The sequence below is a fragment of the Corapipo altera genome, unplaced genomic scaffold (assembly GCF_003945725.1).
Source record: "Corapipo altera isolate COAL_440 unplaced genomic scaffold, ASM394572v1 71, whole genome shotgun sequence".
NCBI lineage: Eukaryota > Metazoa > Chordata > Aves > Passeriformes > Pipridae > Corapipo > Corapipo altera.
Window position 1 is genome coordinate 6,769,069 of NW_020884916.1, and position 19,591 is coordinate 6,788,659.

The window sequence follows — 19,591 nt, forward strand, 5'->3', positions numbered from 1 at the left end:
CTCCCTGGGCAGTAACTCAGCAAAACAGCCTAGGGAATTGAGCTGGGCAACAGCAATCTTGTCTCCTGCAGGGTTAGTTTACCACTGACCAGCTAAATCGGAAACCAACTCCTTTGCAGCAGTGAAGAGCCAGGATCACACAGAAAAACTCACCTCCTGGCAGTACTGCAGAATCTCTTCCTTCCTTCCAAAGCAGCTCTTGGTTCCAGAAGTGTCAGGCTCCCATTTCCCAGTCTGGATGTTGACATGCATATTTAGCTTCCCACAGAACATGGCAATTTGAGGCTCTGCCACTGCAAACCCTGTCCCAGCATTGGCTGCAAGGGCCTGTGAACACAAAGGAAAACAAAACACATTGATTGCATTGTCTGATGAAAGGCAGAACTCCAAGAACCAGAAGCCGTCCGGCATCATCTCGGACAGCTCCTGCTTAATCCAGAGTATCGGCAGTCTTGCAAACTATTTTGTAACAACATTCCTTAAGATGCTGAGCCCACTCCTAGTGCTTGTTTTCCCAAACTCTATTTCCATTATTGAAATAGCAGCTTACCTAAACCAAGATTAATTCGCAGTTAAAGGCTGTGCCCACAAAGGGTAAAACTGATGTCTGAAAAACCTTACAACTAACTAATACTAATAACTTTTGGCAGAAACACCTCTGTGTTACACATAAGATACTACTAACTGGGTCCCACTGCAAGAATCCTGCTCAGAGTTTGAAGTCATGTGTTTCTCCCAATATCATCAAATATTTGGGATAGAAACACCTAAAATTCTTGCTCAAACATACAAGTAAAGATGATTTGTGCTGAATCAGAAAAACAACTGTGGCAACCAGCTCTTCAAAGCCTCTTGTGTCCCATTCAGTACATTCCCATGGGAGCTGTGTATTCTGTGCACTTCCCAGCCTGCACCGGCAGACAAAACCCGACAGCTCCAGCTCACATTAGGGTCAAAATGCAGACTGATCAATAAAAACAAGGTCAGGGTCCCTTTCTGAAATCTTGCTGGCTAACTAAAAGAGGAAAAAGGGGAGTAAATTGAATTGCAGGCTTGTTTTTTTTCTGAGGAGACCGAGCGGATGCAGGAGCTGAATGTGCTCTCCCTAAATAACTACTAGATGTTGTAAAAGAGAAGGAAGAGGCATGAGGCAAAAACCAGATGAACTCCTAAACCAAAAGCTCTTTAAGGGAATGAAATCCACTTCAACTATTCCAGCTCAGAAACAGCAATGCACAGAGGTTGCAGGGCAGTGCTGCCCCTAAGCTGCTTTCTTCCCTGGCAGGCAGCACAACCCCAGGCCACCAGTCCTGCCTTCATATTTAACTTTTATGCATTCAAAAATGCATAAATTACTGTGGGCACTGTTCACTCCTTACTGCCTGCAGACCCCCATCATCTCATACCAATACGTGTATGCTTAAAGCAAATGAAGGACCAAAGGGTAGAATTCAACTGCCAATGTGCAGCTCCTAGTTACTGGATATTAGGAAAAAGAATAACTCCATTATAATTAGCTCATTTCTCCCCCCCTCCTCTTATCTCACTGCCTGGAGATAAGACATTTCAACACTCAGAGAGTCAAGGATTGTTTAGTGCTGAACACACCACCAGTGCTCGGATGAGAAAATGAACTTGAGGCACAAAAGCATAAATTCATGTCTTACCTGCAGAAAAATGACCCCTTGAGTTTTAAGAACTATTTGACTGCGCATCACTTAAGAGAAACAGTCTTACAGAGTGGCTTCTACTTACTCTGACCCTTCCAACCAAGAGATGCTCATGAAAGCATGTTTTAGCACAGATCACAGAGTAATGAAATACTAAACTATATATAACAGATACTGGCATCATTGTCCCAGTATCAAAATGCTGCCAAATTCACATATATTTTCAAATTTAGTGTGAGTACATTTTTTGTACTCTCTGTCCCAAGGAAAAGACAACAGTTATGTACTTCAGATGCAGGAGGAGTTCTGGATTACACTGAGGCTGGGGAACTTGATTCCTTCAGAAATCAAACCACTTAATAAATTTCTTACAAGTGCAGACTCTTATATTGCCTTCCCTCCTGGTGTATCATTTCAGAAGAAAGACGGAAATGTAGAATGACCCTTCCTAACTCTCTAAACACACGCAAACTTTGTAGGAGGCCCTTTTCATCTCCCTCCAAACAAACACCACTTCAGTACCAACAACCACTTTCCAGAGAGCACAAGACTTAACATGTTAAAGGAAACAATCCACAAGACAGTTTTATGACAACACTCCAACCACATGCAAGATCCAACCTTGGAAAAGAACCAAAAGAAATGCAAGATCAAGTACACGGGAAGCATTAACCCTTGAAAGAATAAAGGGTATCAAAAGAGAATAAAATGTACATGCTATGGCTGGAGATTGCTGGCACTGCTGATGCCTAAAAACTGTTTTCATCAAGGCAAACTTAACAAGTCTGCAGCAAAACAAGGGAACTGCTGGAGCAGGAGAGGTGTAGAAACATCCATAAGTAATCCATTCACCACAGCCCCTGCCTGAGCAATGCTCCTGTTCAAACACATACCAAGCTCCTGAAATCATGCCCACCCCCTATTTACATTCTGCTGGAGCCCGTGTTTATTTTTGCCGTCTCTCCTGTCACCTCTGCTCCCTGCAAAGGTACCATTCCCCTCCCTGGATTGCTCACATACTTTGCATATCAGCTTGTGCTGTTGCCGTAGCTACCATAACATGCTAAGCCCCAATTCCCAGCTGAACAAGCGACACTAATTACTTGCTTGATTTCATCACTTTTAATCAAACGGCAGAAATCTTCTCCTGGATTGCACTGCTGGGTGAATTAATGAACTTTGAGATACACAAATTGATTCTTTAACCCCATGACCTGCAGGGTAAGATTTTTGAGCGATGGGCTTCAATTTTTCCTCCACTGGCAATCCCCTTTCAGCCCTCAATCACATCAATTATTTAATTTAGTATTTTAATCTGTAATGAGAGAATATAGCACCACAAACTTCATCGGTACCCGTGGAGGCCACACCTTTAACACTGACATTTAAATAGGGAGGAAAGTCACCTACACAAGTTTTTGGGACAGAGTAATTTTCTGTTGCTTCCCACAACTGAGGTATCAAACCTAGAAGTGGATCCCTCGGGCTACATTCAAACATCACTTTGCAAAAGGAGGGCTGAGAAACATGTAAACCAGCACGAAGCTTGGGATAAAGCCACGTCCTCAGTTAAGCTCTTTAGTACTTCAGAGAATTCACCCATTCCACATTGCAGAGGGATGAACAACTGACAGCACATTTTTCTCGGGGAATTTCCCAGCCATAAATGGAAGCAGCTGCTTCTTGTAGTGCTGGGTAGCAACGATTCAATCCCTTAAATAAGCAGCCTGACAGCTCAGGAGGGGCAACACACACATGATGGAGGAGAGTTCATCCAGTTGTGTACATCCTCGGTGAACATTATTTTAGTAGCTATTATCCTATTAATACACATCCATAACATGAGAGCAAGACAAATGATATTTGGGGAAAGACTGTTCCATAAACCATTACTTTCCTCAATGGCACTTGCATTTACAAGATGTTTCATGATAAACTGGGCTCTGCCTTTTGTATAATTCTGTAACCCAGTTTGCCTTTCAAGACCAAAAACACAAACACATAAATCTCAAGCCAGTTAATGTCAGCTAAATTCCTCACCCTGTCATGCAGTGCCTGATTTACGGTCCTGAAACACTGGAATTCAAACCTCTAAATCTTCTTTTTCTCTGATGGAAGTGTCTGCCCCAGTATCCCAGTTTTTAGTTACTACTCGCCTCTTCAGCTTGTGACAGTGGGTTGGCTCCATATGCTAAAAAGTGTCAGGGCTGTTCTTCCTGCAAGTATCCCCCATCCCAAAGGAGTGATGAAAGTAAAATAAGGAATTTATTTAGTAAAATAAGGAATATTTCACATCTAGCCCTCAAAAATGCTATTGCAGTTCTGGTTTATAAAGACTTAAACATGAAAACCATGATCCTTGCCTTTTATTTCCAGGATCTGTTAAACCCCACAACAACACATTTCACACGCTGTCCATCCAGCTCCCTATGGAATGTTGCTACTCAGGAAAGCCTTCTGGCATGCTACTGGGGACTAGAGGATGGAAGAGTGATTGGAGTGTTTCTCTTGTGAAGAGGAGCTGATTATTTTATTTCACAGAAATGAGTTCCTGAGAGTTTTCCTTAATAGCACCAAGGTATCTGCAAAATGTCATATTTAAGCGAATTCTGCATTTTCAGTGAGGTCAAACACGACCATAACCTTGTCCATCTGATTAGATTAGCCAGAATGAGCCTTTATTCCAGCAAAAACAGAGTGGATGGGATTTTAGGTCAAGAAGGATGAAGAGCCTGCTAAGGAGAACTCCTACTGTCCCTGCTTTCTATCAGGCTTCCTCTGCAGCAACACACGAGCAGTTCTCCGGATAAAACCACAGAAGATTAAGCTGCTTTAAGACTGAAACTCCAGCTTCTAGAATTTATAAGCTGCTGAAGGAAAGCTCTCATGGAGAATTGCACTGACTTGGTGGCCAGAGAACAGATTAATTACTGCTTGGGGCATTCCCATGCAGAGCTTGTTGCAGGACTCTGCAGGTTGGATCACATTTCCTGCTCCCAAGAGTTACATGTATTCCACAACTATTTGCTGCTACACTGACAAAACATGTCAGGCAGTACTTGAGAAGATGATTTGTGCTGTTTGTTTTTAATTAAGTGAAGTCCCCCCCCAAGCAATACTGCTTATTAAATCAGGGAGCACATGAACCACAACCTGAGGACTTCAGAACAGGCTGTTCAGCACAGTCTTTATCCAGACACATCGTGCTGCCCACCTTCTCTTAATTTGAGAAAGAAAGAGGTTTTTCTGGATTTTTTTTTTTAATTGCATTTCCTATTCCACTGGAGCAACACTGTAACTCTCCCTATGTCAGTGCAATACCCACAGATATGGAGGATATAAATTGAACTCTTTCAAAATCACTGAGGAATTCCAACAGCTCCTTTGATATAAAAATGAGCTTTGTTACCTAACCAGCCTTCCTATGAGCACAGCCCTTGACGGCTGCTGCTTTTAAATGGGCGAGTATTCCAACTTTCTGCACTTTCTGGGCCGAAAAGTTGGTGTGGACATTTGTGCAACAACATGCTAATAATGCCAGAGTCGGGGGTTGATCCCTGTATGGGCCATTCACTTAAGAATTGATCCTTGTGGGTCCCTTACAACTCAGAACATCCTGTGATAAAGGCAACTGCTTCAAAGCCTGACTGCACACCCCACTGTCTCCAGAGCTGATGTCCATGGGCACTTTTCCTTCCATAAGGAGAGGCCAGCCCTTTGCAAAATCAAAATCAAAATGAAGAGCTGCTGCAGTCACAGCACCGAAGCCTCTGGAAGCAGAACAGCTGGCCTGGCACTGCAGAGCTGAGCCTTCCCAGGTCACAATGTGCCACACAGCCTTTAAACCTAATGTTCATTGCCATGAACCTCACCTGGGAATTAATTCCAGTACTCAGGAAACCAACACTCCAGTTAAAAAGTGAGGGAAGTTGACAGAGGGACTTCACACACGACTTCTGCACAGAATACCTGAAATTCCCCTAGATTTGTAACTTCTAAACACAGGCAGAGCTCTCAATTCCTGCTTCAAATGGTGCTCCATGCTTTGTTTTCCTTAGCTTTTCTTCCTGCTTTTATTCAGCAGATAGGTGGCTTGAACCCAGGAAGGCTAATGAATGCCTGACACAGCAGGCAGTAAATCTACAGCCCAGCAGCTCATCCTAGCTTTATTGCTTTATTTTTTTTAAATTGCTGATAATTACAATAATGCACATGGGCAGGGGTCCAAGACAGGAAGAATTATTGTCTGCAGGCAGATCTGGTGTGAGCTGATAATACCAGCCTGTGTTTGCTTTTGAATTTAAATGGCAGAAATCTCAGTAAAGCAGTCTTTGACTTGCTTTAACTTGCTGGAAGGGGTGGAGTTCTCATCTGCTCGTCTTTTATCGACTTTTGTGGCAGAGGATTCTGCACCAGCAGAGAACTGGGAGCCAAGGCAGGAGCTGCAGTAACTCGGGTGCAGTTTATATTTAGATGCCTCTGTTTATGGCTGACAGGCAGCTCTGAGCACTCGGAAGTTCAGTGACAATAATCCACATCCTTCCATATGTGTCGACAGCAATCCCAGGATTACGAAGACCTGCTGCAGCCCGAAGCATTCCTTACTGCTTTGCACATTCCTCTGTCTTCCTAAGAGCAAAGATGACATTTCCCAGTCCCTGACTTGGAATTTGTAATTAGGAGGTCTCAGATTATCTCCCCCTCCTCCTCTAGTTTATCACGCTCCATAAACTTGGCCTACTCGAGTTATTGGGCACATAATCTGCCTGCCAGACCTTTGCACTGGGAACTGGCACATTCCATAGGGAATGGCACACTGCAGGCAGTGCTGCTGCAGTGCTGATCACATCCAGTAAAGCCACGACTCAGCACTGCCTCAGCTTCCTGAAGCTGCTTGTGTAACATGGTTGCCTTTGGCATCCTCTTTTCTATCCCTGGAGAGACAAAATTCATAACAACTGGGTTGGAACATTCCCTGAACAAATGTTACTGTACCCAGAACTGTGTCCTTTAAAAAAAGATTAATTCCTGGGCCTCAAGCTTTCAAAAGTACAACTTGAGTGTAATGGCTGGGAGTGGGACAGTCTAACACTAACCCAACCTAAAAGCAGGGCAAGAGAAGAGGAAGACAATTATTACACCACTACTAATCCTCACACAGGGCACAGCTGGGTCCAAATAGGTTCTGTCAGTCAGGCCACCCTCCACACGTCACAAGGACATCAGGGACAATTTCCATGCTGTGTCAGACAGACCCACTCACAGCCACTTCCTTCCCTTTGCAGCAGAACACGGACATGGTCTATTTTAAGTTCCCTTTTTACAGCATGATCCTAAGTCCTACCTCAGCACAGAGCCAGGCCTATTTATCACTGGGCTAAACTGAGGCATAAAGTCAAGTGACTTGCCTAAGGTCATCCAGCAGCAGGCTCAGCTTGGATTAATCCTCAACTCCTCCAATCTGTGCCATCACTGTCTTGCACAGCAAGACTAATTACTGCTTTTCCACATTAATTATTTGGGCATCTGAAGCACAGGGACCCAAGATGTCCTGTTAGCCAGTCAGCAAGTAAAAACTTCAGCGCAAGTTCATGCTTTCACAGTAAAAGTCTATGAAAAAATAGCCACAGGGCGAGCAGAAGGGAGATCCAACCCAAAACCTAAGGACACCAGCTATGGCTTAACAGTGTTTCATACTTAGGGTAAAGTTTAACTCTCAGATCTAATTTTCATTACTGAGCTGACTGAAAAGAACCATCACTGTTGATAGCACTGAGGCATCTCTGACAGCAGCACATGTGGAGGAGTGCTGAGAGAAGCTATTTTATAAGTATTTTCTCCATGGTTCAATAGAGAGTTTATGCCATCCTAAGGCACTTGAGCTATAGAAGAGTTAGGGAATATAATCACTGTAGTTACCAGGATACAGATTCCATAATAGACAGGAAAGTACTTTTAGAAAATCTTTCATCACTTCCAAGTAATTTGTTCAAAGCAAAAATAACTTCTGGACTAAAACTCATCACAACTCCCACACCCATACAGCTTCCCCACTGGCTTTCACAGAGGACAAAACTGGCCAAGAGGAGATTGAGAGAATGACTTATCCACACCAGGCAGGCAAAAAACAACCCCCCTACTACTGCCCCAAAGTGAGTTAGCATTTCAGGAGGGGAGAAACCAAAACCTCCCTGAAAACAGCTGAAAGCTGGTTTTACAAATCTTGTGAAGCTGTACAAAAGAGTCACTGCAGGAACCTGTGGTTCCTCGCTCTACCCACGTGTCTGACCACTCACTGACTCCAGATAAAAAAGCTGCACAGATTGTGTTTTTATCTAACACAAGCAAAAAGCGAAGCAGGAAACCGAGGGGCGTTTTTTAACTGAGAATTTCAAGTGGCAAGAAAACATACCTGGGAAAAAAATGCAAGATAAAGGAAGGATAACAAGCAGGAATGCAGTTCACAATGCAGCGTGGGTTTGGTTTGAGTGTCCCTCCCTTTACAGATGTTGTCCAGCATCACAGATCGGTTATTTATGTGCAATTGTTTTGGAACATAAATGACAAAACTTCCTTGGGATTTTAAAGTCCTGCAATTAGGCTATACACAACTTTCCTCCAGCTCACAGGAACGATTCACCAGGCCTTGCTCTGACTGCACTGGAGCTCTGCAGGTCTTGTTTTCCACCCCTAAATTCACAATCTTCTGGAAAAAAACCACCAAAATCCAGCCCAAATTAACTGGTAATTCTGTCCTTCAAACAGTTCAGATGAAACTTCATATCTGGACAAGGAAACCACGAGGTTTTTAAGTCCTGGCTTTCCAAAGAATGTTAATGACCATCTTTTGAAAATGGGAAACCCACAGCTAAAATACAGGGCTTTTTTTTTTCGTCCTTGTGCTGCTCCCTGGGCTCTGCCAAGGGGATCCTGATCCAGACCAAAATTAACGAGTTACCAAAAAATGATGGAACAGCCTCGCCATTTTCAGTGTAAGAATTGAGCATACCTTTATACTTCAAACTTTTTAAGTTCAGCCAAAAGCACAGGTTACTTCTGTAAATTACAGGTCTATGAAAATAGTCAGCAGTTAGTACCTGTTACTGAGGATGGGTAACTTAACTCTAGCTCTTAGTAAATCTACTTAGGAAATAATGGAAATTGAGATTTTAAACCAAAACCATCTCCCCACACAGCTTCCCACACACCTCCTCCTGTTAGTTATTCTGAGAAGTGCTCATGGCCTGTTATGAAGCATCTTTGCACGACTGTTCACATACATACCAAAATCTTTTAACAACCTTCAATGTCTAGGGGTGCAGAAATCAGTGCTTTAAAATACTCCTATACTGATGCTATAAGTTTCTTCAGCTACAGTAAATGATATCCTTTTCCTTAAATAGAAAACTTCAAACACAAACATTGCCCCAAGAAAGTTTAGTTTTCAGTCAGCTGCTCATTAGGAAAAGTTCCTACCACTTACGGCTAAATGCAAGAGAATTAACTAAGCAAAACCATCTCAAATTCTCATCAAAACAGTCTCTCATTTTCCTGACTGCTGCTATTTCTGATCCCAGTAAACAGCAATAAAACTGGAGAAAGGCTGCCAGCTTCCCTCCACCAGTGCTGGCAAACTAAAGGTGAGGGAGAAACTCCTAACTAAGGGTAGGATGAAGAATGCCAAGCACTACCTTACTTAAATAGGAAAGAGGCTGAAATGTGGGAAGATGGCTTGGAGGAACACTTCTTACTTCCAAGGGTCTGATGGCAAAAGCTTGACTTGTTTATTTTTAAGCTTATCACCCACAGCCAAACAAACACCTCTGAGAAAGATCATGGGACTATCAGCAGAATTCAGGCTCAAATCTCACAATTTCCTTCCTTCTTCCAAAGCAGAGGATGAGAGGTGGACTCCCATCTATCCCCTGGAGCTTCAACACCTGAATTGAGCAGTCTGACATAAGAGAGACAAATGACAAAGAGCTTTCTGAACCCCAAAGTTCTGTCAGCAGCAGGGTCACACAAAGTAAAGGATGTCAGAAATGGCTTACTGGATTTCCATTTTTCCCCTCTTTAAAAGCAATCCTGAGTAATTTAGAAGCATTTTATTTCTGAAGCATTAATTTATCAGCTGGGGTTTAACAGTCACAGCACCACAGCACAGTTAGGCTTGAACACTGGAACTCTAATGGATGTATTAACCAGTTCCTTTAAGGGAAGTAACAGAGCTCTGCTTAGAACAGCTGCTTAATGCTATTAGAAAATTAAGTGGTAATTTATAGAACAGACTCAAGATGGTTGGGTTGAGATCCCCTTTACTAATTGCTGATCCAGAAAGTAAAACAAGCCTGACAGAAGCAAGCCTCGAACCTCCAATATTTCAGGACTGCAGAACACTTAACTGGCTTTGGATGTTGAACACCTGAATTTCTTGTGCTGAATTTTATAGCTCTTCACTCTACTGAGCTGTATAAGATTACGCATGGAAATAAAACAAAACAGGAGAGGTGATTTTTATCTTTGGTAAAATGAGATTTTAACGTGTCAACAATTTCTCCCAGGTTTCAGTGGGAAGAATGAACTCTAGGTACACTGACACCCATTATTTCTTTGAGGTTTCCTTAAGCATTTTCTGGAAGGTAAGGTAGGAAAAATTCAAGTTAAGGTAGAGAACACAGTGCTTTTCTTTCTACTTATTTGAACTACAATTGACCAAAAGATTAGCGGTAGAACTTACACACTGCAGCTGCATCTACCTGATGGTCGAGTGCTTGACCAGTTTTAAGGAATGTGACACTTCACTAAGGGCTCTGAAGCACAAAACCATCAGGTGCTGAAAGCTTTATTACCAAGGTGGAAGCAAAAACTGCCTGCTCTGCAACAGCGAGGGAAATTGCTCTTTGAAAAAGAGCAGGCAGAACAGTTTTAGACAATCTAGTTATGACTTAAAGAGCCACTATACCCCAGATCTTCCATCACCTCAACTGAAATTCTTCTTCCAGGTCTATGAAAGGTACTACTTTTTAAATTTTTTTAGACCCTTTGCCCAGGCTGTCCATCATAGCAGCTTGTGGGTTTTTTTGGTATAAAGACTGAGTATTCTCCAGCTGGAGGAACTGTAGAGAAAACCTTCCAGATGTGTTATTTCCAATACAAGGATTCCAAACAACTCTTTATTTTCCTGCTTGGAAAAGTCTATCAGACAGGGGAGGATGCCTGCTCAGATGCTCTTGTCCAACGTGAGACACATTTGAATGAAAAAGAAAGAAATGGTCAGCCTTCCAACCAAGCTCTGCTTTCCCTGACCCTCCAAGCAGACACATAGCAATGGAAATGCTGACTTCACATGCAAATCCCATCACTGGGACAGTGGTTAGAGGGTAGATTGATCTGAGTATTGATGCAATCAGTCACTCACCATTTTCCTAGCCATGGGCTCAGTCGTTTCAATACCGCTTTCCCAAAGTCAAAGGATGAAAATGTTGCATAAAGTTCTAACCCTGGGGACTGGTGGTTTTATGTTTCACTGGTTGACTTCAGGCATGGCCCACTGAGGGTTTTTTTTTAAATTCAGGAACACGGCTGTGCACACATCTCAGCTGCAAATATTAACTCTGTCAGGATCTGGCAAGCCCCAGCTGTGGATGAGCCCTATGGAATCTATTCAGATGTCTCCCATCATAACACATCAGCACCCCCAAAAGCTGTGCTGAAATTACAGCCTGATGATGCAACAGCACGAGAGAGCCAGAAACATACCTCACTCTCATATCCTTACTTTGGACATCTTACAACAAAAATAAACCACTGAGAGCCCAAACGAGCTCTTTACCAGACTATGCCTCAATTATGCTAGAGGCTGCCTCTCCCTGCACAATTCCCAGGGAATTACTGGGACTCGTACTACCTGGATTTGTGTTATGAGGCTGGGAACATTCTGAGAATATCTCACTGAGAGTTTCTGAATCTGATTGTAGCACCTGTTTGAGGAGGAAAACAGGTCAGGCAAACAGCACAAAATGGATTCATGGCTGTCAAGGCTCTGTGGCAACTCTAAAGCCTGGACAACAAAGAGAAAGGGAGAAAATTCAGTCATAAAATTACATTAGAGGTTGTCTGTATTTTCATAATTATACCTGTCAATTAAGGGATGAGAATATTAAACCAGAGAGGAAGGAAGAGTAAGAAGAGTTCTCTGCTTTGAGTTGTTCCTCAAGTTAATTCACTACAGAAAGTATCCTAACAAACAGTGCCAAGCACATGATTTTAAGTTGCAGAGGGGACCAACTATCCATTCAAACACAGGAGAGAAAAATGAAAGCACGAAAGTATCTGCAGACAGGAGGCCAAGAGTTTCCATATGCAAACTAAGCCCCAGTTTCATCTTTCTGTGATATGAGCATCTGAAATCTGGCTCAAGTTAAAGATGTTCCCATCCTGATGCACTCCAGCAGACTGTACCATTCCAGCACGTTCAGCCTGTCTGCATCTTTAGTTTGTACTTTATATGACGTGGTGTATTCTGCAGTTTAATGACTGTTCTCCCAAATCTTCGTTCGCAATGCCTAGCCACGAATGACTATTTTAATCCTCTTCATCAGTGAAGAATGCCATCCTGTAGATATAGTCTGTGAGATGGGTGCTGCTCAGAGATGGAGCTGAAGAGCCACTCCAAAGTGCAGAACTCATTCCAAGGCAAATATTACAAAACAAAAAACCTCTGCTTTGCTCAATTTGGAGTATTTAAAGCTCCATCCGCTGCTATGGCCTGAGAAGCAGCTTAGAGCAGGACAGCAGCATCCTCTTAATAAATGAAGAACTCTAAATGACAAAGCACCTCACCCACGAGGGGAAGAGCTGCTCAAAGTTTAGCACATTAAACCCATCTTAGACACTTAATGTTGCTGCCAGCTGTGGCTCAATGTTTGTCATGCCCTCAGTTATAAGATCAAAATCCATGTAAGAATCACAGCCTATTAAATAACAGAAAATTATGAGTAATGCTATCAGCCACTTACATAATGGGGAACAACAATGCAACTTTTTGCAAAAATCTTCAAAAACATGAAGCTCAAAAAGCCAAATTGAAAACAAGGACAGCAAAGCAAATGAAGTAATGTCATCTTTGCTTTTGCTTGGAGCAAAAGGCCATGTAGGGTCTTGGAAAACAGTGCTCCTCACGTCTCAGCTACAGCACAGATGAAATTTGTGGGTGTCTCCATAATATACTTGTCTGGAGCACCCAGTTCAACTGTTTGCACGAGCACAAAGTATGACAGTGGCCATTTCAGACCAGCAATGTTCCTGAAATCCATCAGCATCTCTTACAAAGGGACTACAATGCTGCATTCTGCTGGGGCCCTGCAGTGAAAGGAGGCATTAACATGCCGTAGATGCTCTGGGCAAAGCCTTCCATACGGTTATACTTTGAAAAGTATTCTCCTCATCACACTAATTCCCATGTGAAGCCACTTGCAAAAGCTTGCTCAGTATAAGTGAGCGCAACAAATTAACCAAAACCTCAGAATTTCAGCCTCAACTTCAAAATGCCTTTTGTCTGTGCTGCAGATTTTCCATCTAAGCAAATTTGAAAGATTTCCCGCCGTTTAACAGTCCTGCTACAGGAGGAATACAGCTCTTCTAGTTCACCTTCCTGGGAGCCAGGATGCTGAGGGAAGGGTGGGCAGGGAGAGAAGGCAAAAGGATGTCGAGGTGATCAGCTGATGGACGTTTATTTATGTCTTTTAACCTGAAGATGAAAGGATTTAAAATGAAGGATTAATAAAAAGCACTATAGATAAAACACAGCACTATGGATTCAAATGCAGATAATAGATTTCAGCTCTTGCGATTAGTGAGTTGTTATTCACAAACTCCAATACACCTTGTACATCCATACTATGAAAATATTAATAAATATGAGATCATAAGCACATAGCCAGAAGGAGAGGGACTGAAGCAAGTGCCAAGCTGTGATCCAGCCCTCAAAGCCAGCTGTGGATAACAGGAATACAGCAGTGCAAACCCTTCCACTGCATCTAGCCCGTGCTCTGTCAGGCCATTCATTTCTGCCTCTGGGATTGGGAAATTGCTTCCGAGAAAGCGACTGTGCCCTAAACACAACATCCACATACTGACTGGCTTTGTTGCAGGGCAAGTATTGATGCAATTTGAACAAGACAGTATTTATCAGAAGTGACAGGGGCAGGAACACTGGTTTTTTCCCTGTTTTTAAAGCCTCCAGTGAGTCTCCTGCTGTGACACAATGCTCTGTCCCAAGCCCAAGCTTCACACACCCACAGGAGCACCATAACTTCATGTCATGAACCCATCAAGTCTGGCTCTTGCCCTGGTAAGCCACAGCATCACGTCCATTCGTGTCCAAAGGCTGAGCTCTAAAACACCAATACCCTGCAAATACAAAATCCCAATTTTTTGACCAGCTACCAAGGGAAAAACCTCCTCCACTGCCTGACATTTCCAGTGCTGAGGCTCCACTGAAAGCCTCTGGAAGTGAAGCGGTTACTGAAACCCTGCAACTCCAACTACTCAGAGGCACTTAAATCTTCCTCCCCATGCAAACGGAGCTGTGAGCTTTCTGCTCCATTCAGGAGTAATAACTGCCTTCCCCGATAACGTGCCCCCTCCCCAGTTCCTCAGCCTCCTTTTTCCTGGTAGGCAGCACATTTCAGGCCACACTCAAGCACTGCCCTATTTCAGAATTCCTCTCTGACCCAGTCTGGTAACGCAGGCTCCGTGCTCTGTTGGATCCTGACACCATTTCCCTCTTTCGCAGCAACACACACAAGCATCAAACTCAATTCCTTCAGGGAGGGGTTTGATAAATTATGCAGGGGAAGCCTCCCATCAAAATGGTGATACACTCCCTGGGAACTCCCATCACAGGTTTGAATCAACATTTTGCATTTAATCTTTTGAGAGGAATACTCAGCAGATTAAAGCAAATCTGCCCCTCTCTATTTCAAGCCACAATTACTGTAAGACAACCAGCGACCAACGTCAACCAGAGCTTGGTATTAGTGAATTATCCTAATTCATGCAGATTCCTCAAAGACCAGTTTTGGCAAGTTACTAGTCCTGATATGACTGGGAGAAGATTAAACCCCAGTAAAAAACCCTACTAAACTTAGACCTGGCAATGTGTCATGCCAAATCCAGAACCATATAGAGAATTTGGTGACAGGCTTTATGCTGGGGGGTACCATAATGTAAGCAGAGCAGCTTCTGTTGTGAATATGGAATCCAAATCTGCTTGGAATCTAACAGGAGTGCATAATATTTATTGTAACAGATGGTATTGCTAAGATTTTTTCTTTTTGTTGCTGTCATTTCACACTATGCAATGACATCATAACTAGTGGGATTCATCAACTCAAAATCCAAAAGGAAAGGGACAAAGCTTTTGGCAGGGAGCTGGAGCTAAAAATAACGTAAGAGCCTTTAAAGAAAAGCCCAAAGATTAAAAATGCAAATGTTTGGCTTTTGATTTAAGCATTTCAGTTCTGAAATTAGCATAGGGTAATTCCTGGAAAATACCAAGTAGTTTACTAAACCTCTGTTTCATCTCTGCAACATCATCACTGTCAGATGATTTTTGAGCTCTCCTCAATGGCTGCTTTTAGAGCTTTGAGGCGGTAGGTTAAAGAACCCAGGCACAACATCTGCATGAGAAAATGCAAGCCCCTGCTACAGTAGAGAGTTAACAGAATAATAGAACTCACTCTAATGAAAGAACTGAAGAAAACCAATTCCCTGACCCACACCTCAGAACATCTCAGACATTTGAAAACATATCCTAAGCAGAAAATGTTCGAGGGAAAGAGACCTGAATGAGTAAGAGAACTTTCAAGGTTAAACACTGCTTTTATTTAAACATGAAGCCATCAGTAAGGAGACGACAATTGGTTACTCTTAAATGGAAACTTTGCTGAGTATCAACCCACAGTCACAGCCAAGTGGAAGCAAGGCCCCAGCCAGCCCTGTGTACCTCTGTGTGCCTGTGCGTGTCTGCCTGTCCCCGTCCTTGACCTGGATCAAAGTACACTTTGCTCTGCTGTAATTTTGTTAGAGAGAAGCTTACTGTATGAAATTACTTAAATGCATCCCTGTCATGGAGCCAGGGCCTGGGATCCGAGTGCTGAGGCAGGTTTATCATCCCCTGCACCTCGGCACGACACCACGGATCCGTCACACTGCCAGGAGGGGAACCAGAACGCTGCGATGGATGACTCGGGCCTCACCACAACCAGGAAAGAGGGGGCACCTCCCACCTTCTGTGGGTTTTGTGAGGCTTTTTGGGCGGACAATTTTAATGGCTGGCAATTTTAATGCCCTTCATGCCTGGTGGCTTGACAAACTTGCACTCAAAGTCATCATTTCATAACGATTTTCCGTTAGTCTCAAAGCACAGCGAAGCCATCCAAGCCAAACTATTATTGATTCGTCTCCTCCATAAGCTTCTCTGAAGCTCACACACTGCATGGAATAACAACTTCAGACCCTGCTTCATCACTGAAGGCCTTGTCTAGCCACAGCAACCTGCCACACTGCTCACCTGAGCAGGAAATCCTGTACTTGAAGTAATGCTGAAACTTTCAAAGGTTCAGAAGAGGAATCACCTGGAAAAGCCCATGCAAAGAAGATTAAACTCTGTAGGCAGACACTGATCTGCAGGTTGAGAGCTAAGAATTCCCCCAAACCCCTGCTCAAAATGCACAGCCCAATGTAGTAACCTTGAGAAAAAAATCAGCAGGGGAAAAACCAGCTCCAGTGAAGGCACTGCCAGCACACCAACACCACAGTGCCCCAGCTGCACCACCTCACGCACCACCGGGTCAGTCTGGCCAGGAGAGATCAAGCCTTGATCTCCAAATCAGATGAATACACACCTATGTACGTTCAGGAACCAGCTCTCCCTGGAATAGACAACAAAAGGCTTTCTGGACCATGCCTCACCCATCAGTCCTCTCCCACAGGAAACACAGAGCCAACATGTGATTTGACTTCCCATTGTCACCAGTGAAAATGGAAAGTGAAATAAAACATCAAATGCCACGGAGCGCAGCAACATTTGGCTGTGCACAGTGGTCAAGAGTAATGAGGAGGCCACCAAGGACTCAAACCAAAATGAAGGTCTGCAATTTATAAATTTATACATGAGCATGATCACAAAAGGAAACACGACAGCAAAAAGTTATAACTCAATTTAATACATATATGGGTTGAACTCTCAAGAATAAGGAACACAGTCATTTCCCCATTGGCTGTGTACAAACCATCCTTGTAATACTTCCAAATGAAGAGCTGTAAGCAGCTTAGCAACGTGCCCTTCTGGTCAGGTGGACCCCTCATTACATAAAGGTTGTGCTCTAGAAAGATTAGTTTAACACCATTTGCAGAACATTGGTGTTTTGATCATTCGTCTACAGTTGAAATGAAAAACTACAAATGCATGCAAGGATGAAATCTTGCATTTTAAACCTTGCATTTTAAACATCAACTCAAGACTGTGGAGAAAGGATGGGAACTTATGGACATTTAAAAGCCAGGCTAGAAGTGGATTTGACTTTGTCTTCTTTGGTACGTGGGTTTTCCATGTTCTCACATGAGATAGTACAGCTTAGAGAACACACAGGCAGAAATATATATTTAACTCCAACTGAGAAGGCAGATGGGGGTGAAGGTGGTAAATCTAGTGCCGAGTGAGTTAAAAAAAAATAGTGTTATCCACGTGCTAGATCTCCATGTGAAATGTGTGTATATATATCCCATGTCTGTGTGTTTGTATATATGTATAGATATATCTATCTCCCTCTTACAGCTGCAGAAATTCATAAATTAAAAAGAAGTCAAATCTAACATTAAGAAATTACTCTTAAAAAAACAAACAAACAAACAAACAAACAACAAACAACCAAACCCAGTCAAATTATTTCTCCTAAAAAGCACTTTTCCTTGTGCACTTCCTGGGGAGTGAGGGTTCACTTCTTTTTTCCCCCTACAGCACCTAATCTGAAGCACCACTTGCCCTGTACGAGTAACACTATTAACATGCTAAAGTTGCCTTTACCCTATTGTATCGGATGAGGAGCCATCAGCCCTCCCAAACCAGAAGGAAAAAAGTACGTAAATTTGGTTAATCCACAATAAAGACAAACCTAACAATTTACTCCACTCATATGTTCTTTCTTGCTCCTTTGTAACTCACTCTAGTAAGCATACAATAAATAAATAAATATATATATGGAAAAGTTACTCTCAGACTTTGCACAATGTTGTCAATCCATTTCCTCTCCCCACAAACCTGAGACTTACTGGTACCTACAGCAAAAAGCTGAAAATATCAAAATGGTGATTACAAAATTTGTATAGTTAATGTACGGGCATAGAGCCCTAAGGACTCCATTTAAGATAAGCAGCAGGTAAAACTTGGGGCAGGAGATGCCATTTGCCTATGATAAACTCACTGCAGGTAGAGAAAGCAGAACGTGTCCATCATGGGTGCAAACAACACTTTGGGGGAAAAAGAAAGGAGCAGTGTCGCGAGTTCAAGTACAGCTCTGAATCAGGAGCCTCCTCAGAAGGGTTTCTAGGCCATTGTGAGTATTTGAAGTGTTCCAATTAAAAGTGAGCATCATCTTAAATTAGCCCCGTGTTTCAGAGGTGCTGACCACCTGAACTAGAAATCAATCGCACCAAGTTTTACTGCAAGACAGGAGAAGCACAAGAGCAAGAGTCTGAGTGATTATGTCAATTCAGGAAGCCTGAGGAGTTAATGAGCAGAGTCTGAAACACCCAAGTGGAGAAACAGAGGGAAAGACTCTGTGTTCTAACAAGGAATAGCTGGGGATGCTGCATTTCTCTTCTGTTTTCAACTGAGGAACGAGGCTCTGGTTTAAGTACATGTGTAGAAGCAGATGCTGCAGCCAAAGTGACTTGTGTTTCCAAGACTGAGTCCGTACGCCTCCAAAAGACGAACAAACAGGGAAAAGCAAAAGAAGTTTTACAAGCCACATCTAGAGAGAAGCACAAGTGATAGAGAGCACACGGATGGTGCACACCGATCCCTGCACTCCCACTGCTGGAGGAGTTCAGTGTGTAATTATAATACAGTTAAAGCCACCCACAGAACAGGCTTTGAATAACTCAGGTGATGCAACGACCACATTAACAAAAAAGTCATTCGATCCCTGGTAGAGATATTAATGCCTAAATAACAGTGCTGATAATGATTTCACAGGTGAAACAAGGAGAGCTGAAGGCTCCCTCCAAAGAGCAGAGCTTACCTTCCCGTGGCATCCTACAACGCAGCAGAAATTCCAGAGCGTCTCTGCAGTATCAGATTTGCTTTATTTCCACATCTCTGCCTCAGAGAAGCTTTTGTTGGGGCTCAGAAGAGCCACTGAATATAATCACCTTCATAGGAAAGCATATTTCCTAACCCTGGGAAGCGAAGTTTTAGGAGCTGAAAGCAAATTAAAGGCCACGGGCTCAGGACTGGAATTTTCATGAGCTGTTTCTACTAGGACTCAAACACCAAGTGGAAATTTCCCTAGGTGGAGTTCTTTGTTCGATGCAGCAGGCAATTAGAAGTCCCCAAGGTCTGCAGAAATGGCACAAGGCTGATATTTTTGTCAGGGAGAATTTGAGCAATACAAGACAAAAATAATAACTTGAAATTCTGCTGCAAAACACACCCTTGTTTTTTGTCTCACCCCAAATCCTGGTGATTTCAAACAGGCAGGTAACAGATGTAAGCATGGAGAAGAGGTTTGGAAAAAGACCAAATGCGATTAAAAAAAGCAATATCCAGTCTGCATTGCCTCAGATTTGATTACACGAAAAGGTCAAGTGATAAAAAAGAAACTTTGCATCTCTAAAGGCCTTGAGGGCACAGCAGA

The 19,591-nt window shown here is 42.9% G+C and overlaps 1 protein-coding gene across 7 annotated transcripts in view; it reads right to left on the reverse strand.

Moving 5' to 3' along the window:
- The window catches only part of APLP2 (amyloid beta precursor like protein 2), a 45,968-nt gene that overhangs the window by 23,850 nt on the left and 2,527 nt on the right, over positions 1 to 19,591 (reverse strand). For all 7 annotated transcript variants that reach the window (XM_027655463.1, XM_027655460.1, XM_027655462.1 and 4 more), the window contains exon 2: positions 154 to 327. In XM_027655463.1, the coding sequence (XP_027511264.1) occupies positions 154 to 327 (174 nt within the window). The remainder of the gene's footprint in view (positions 1 to 153; positions 328 to 19,591) is intronic.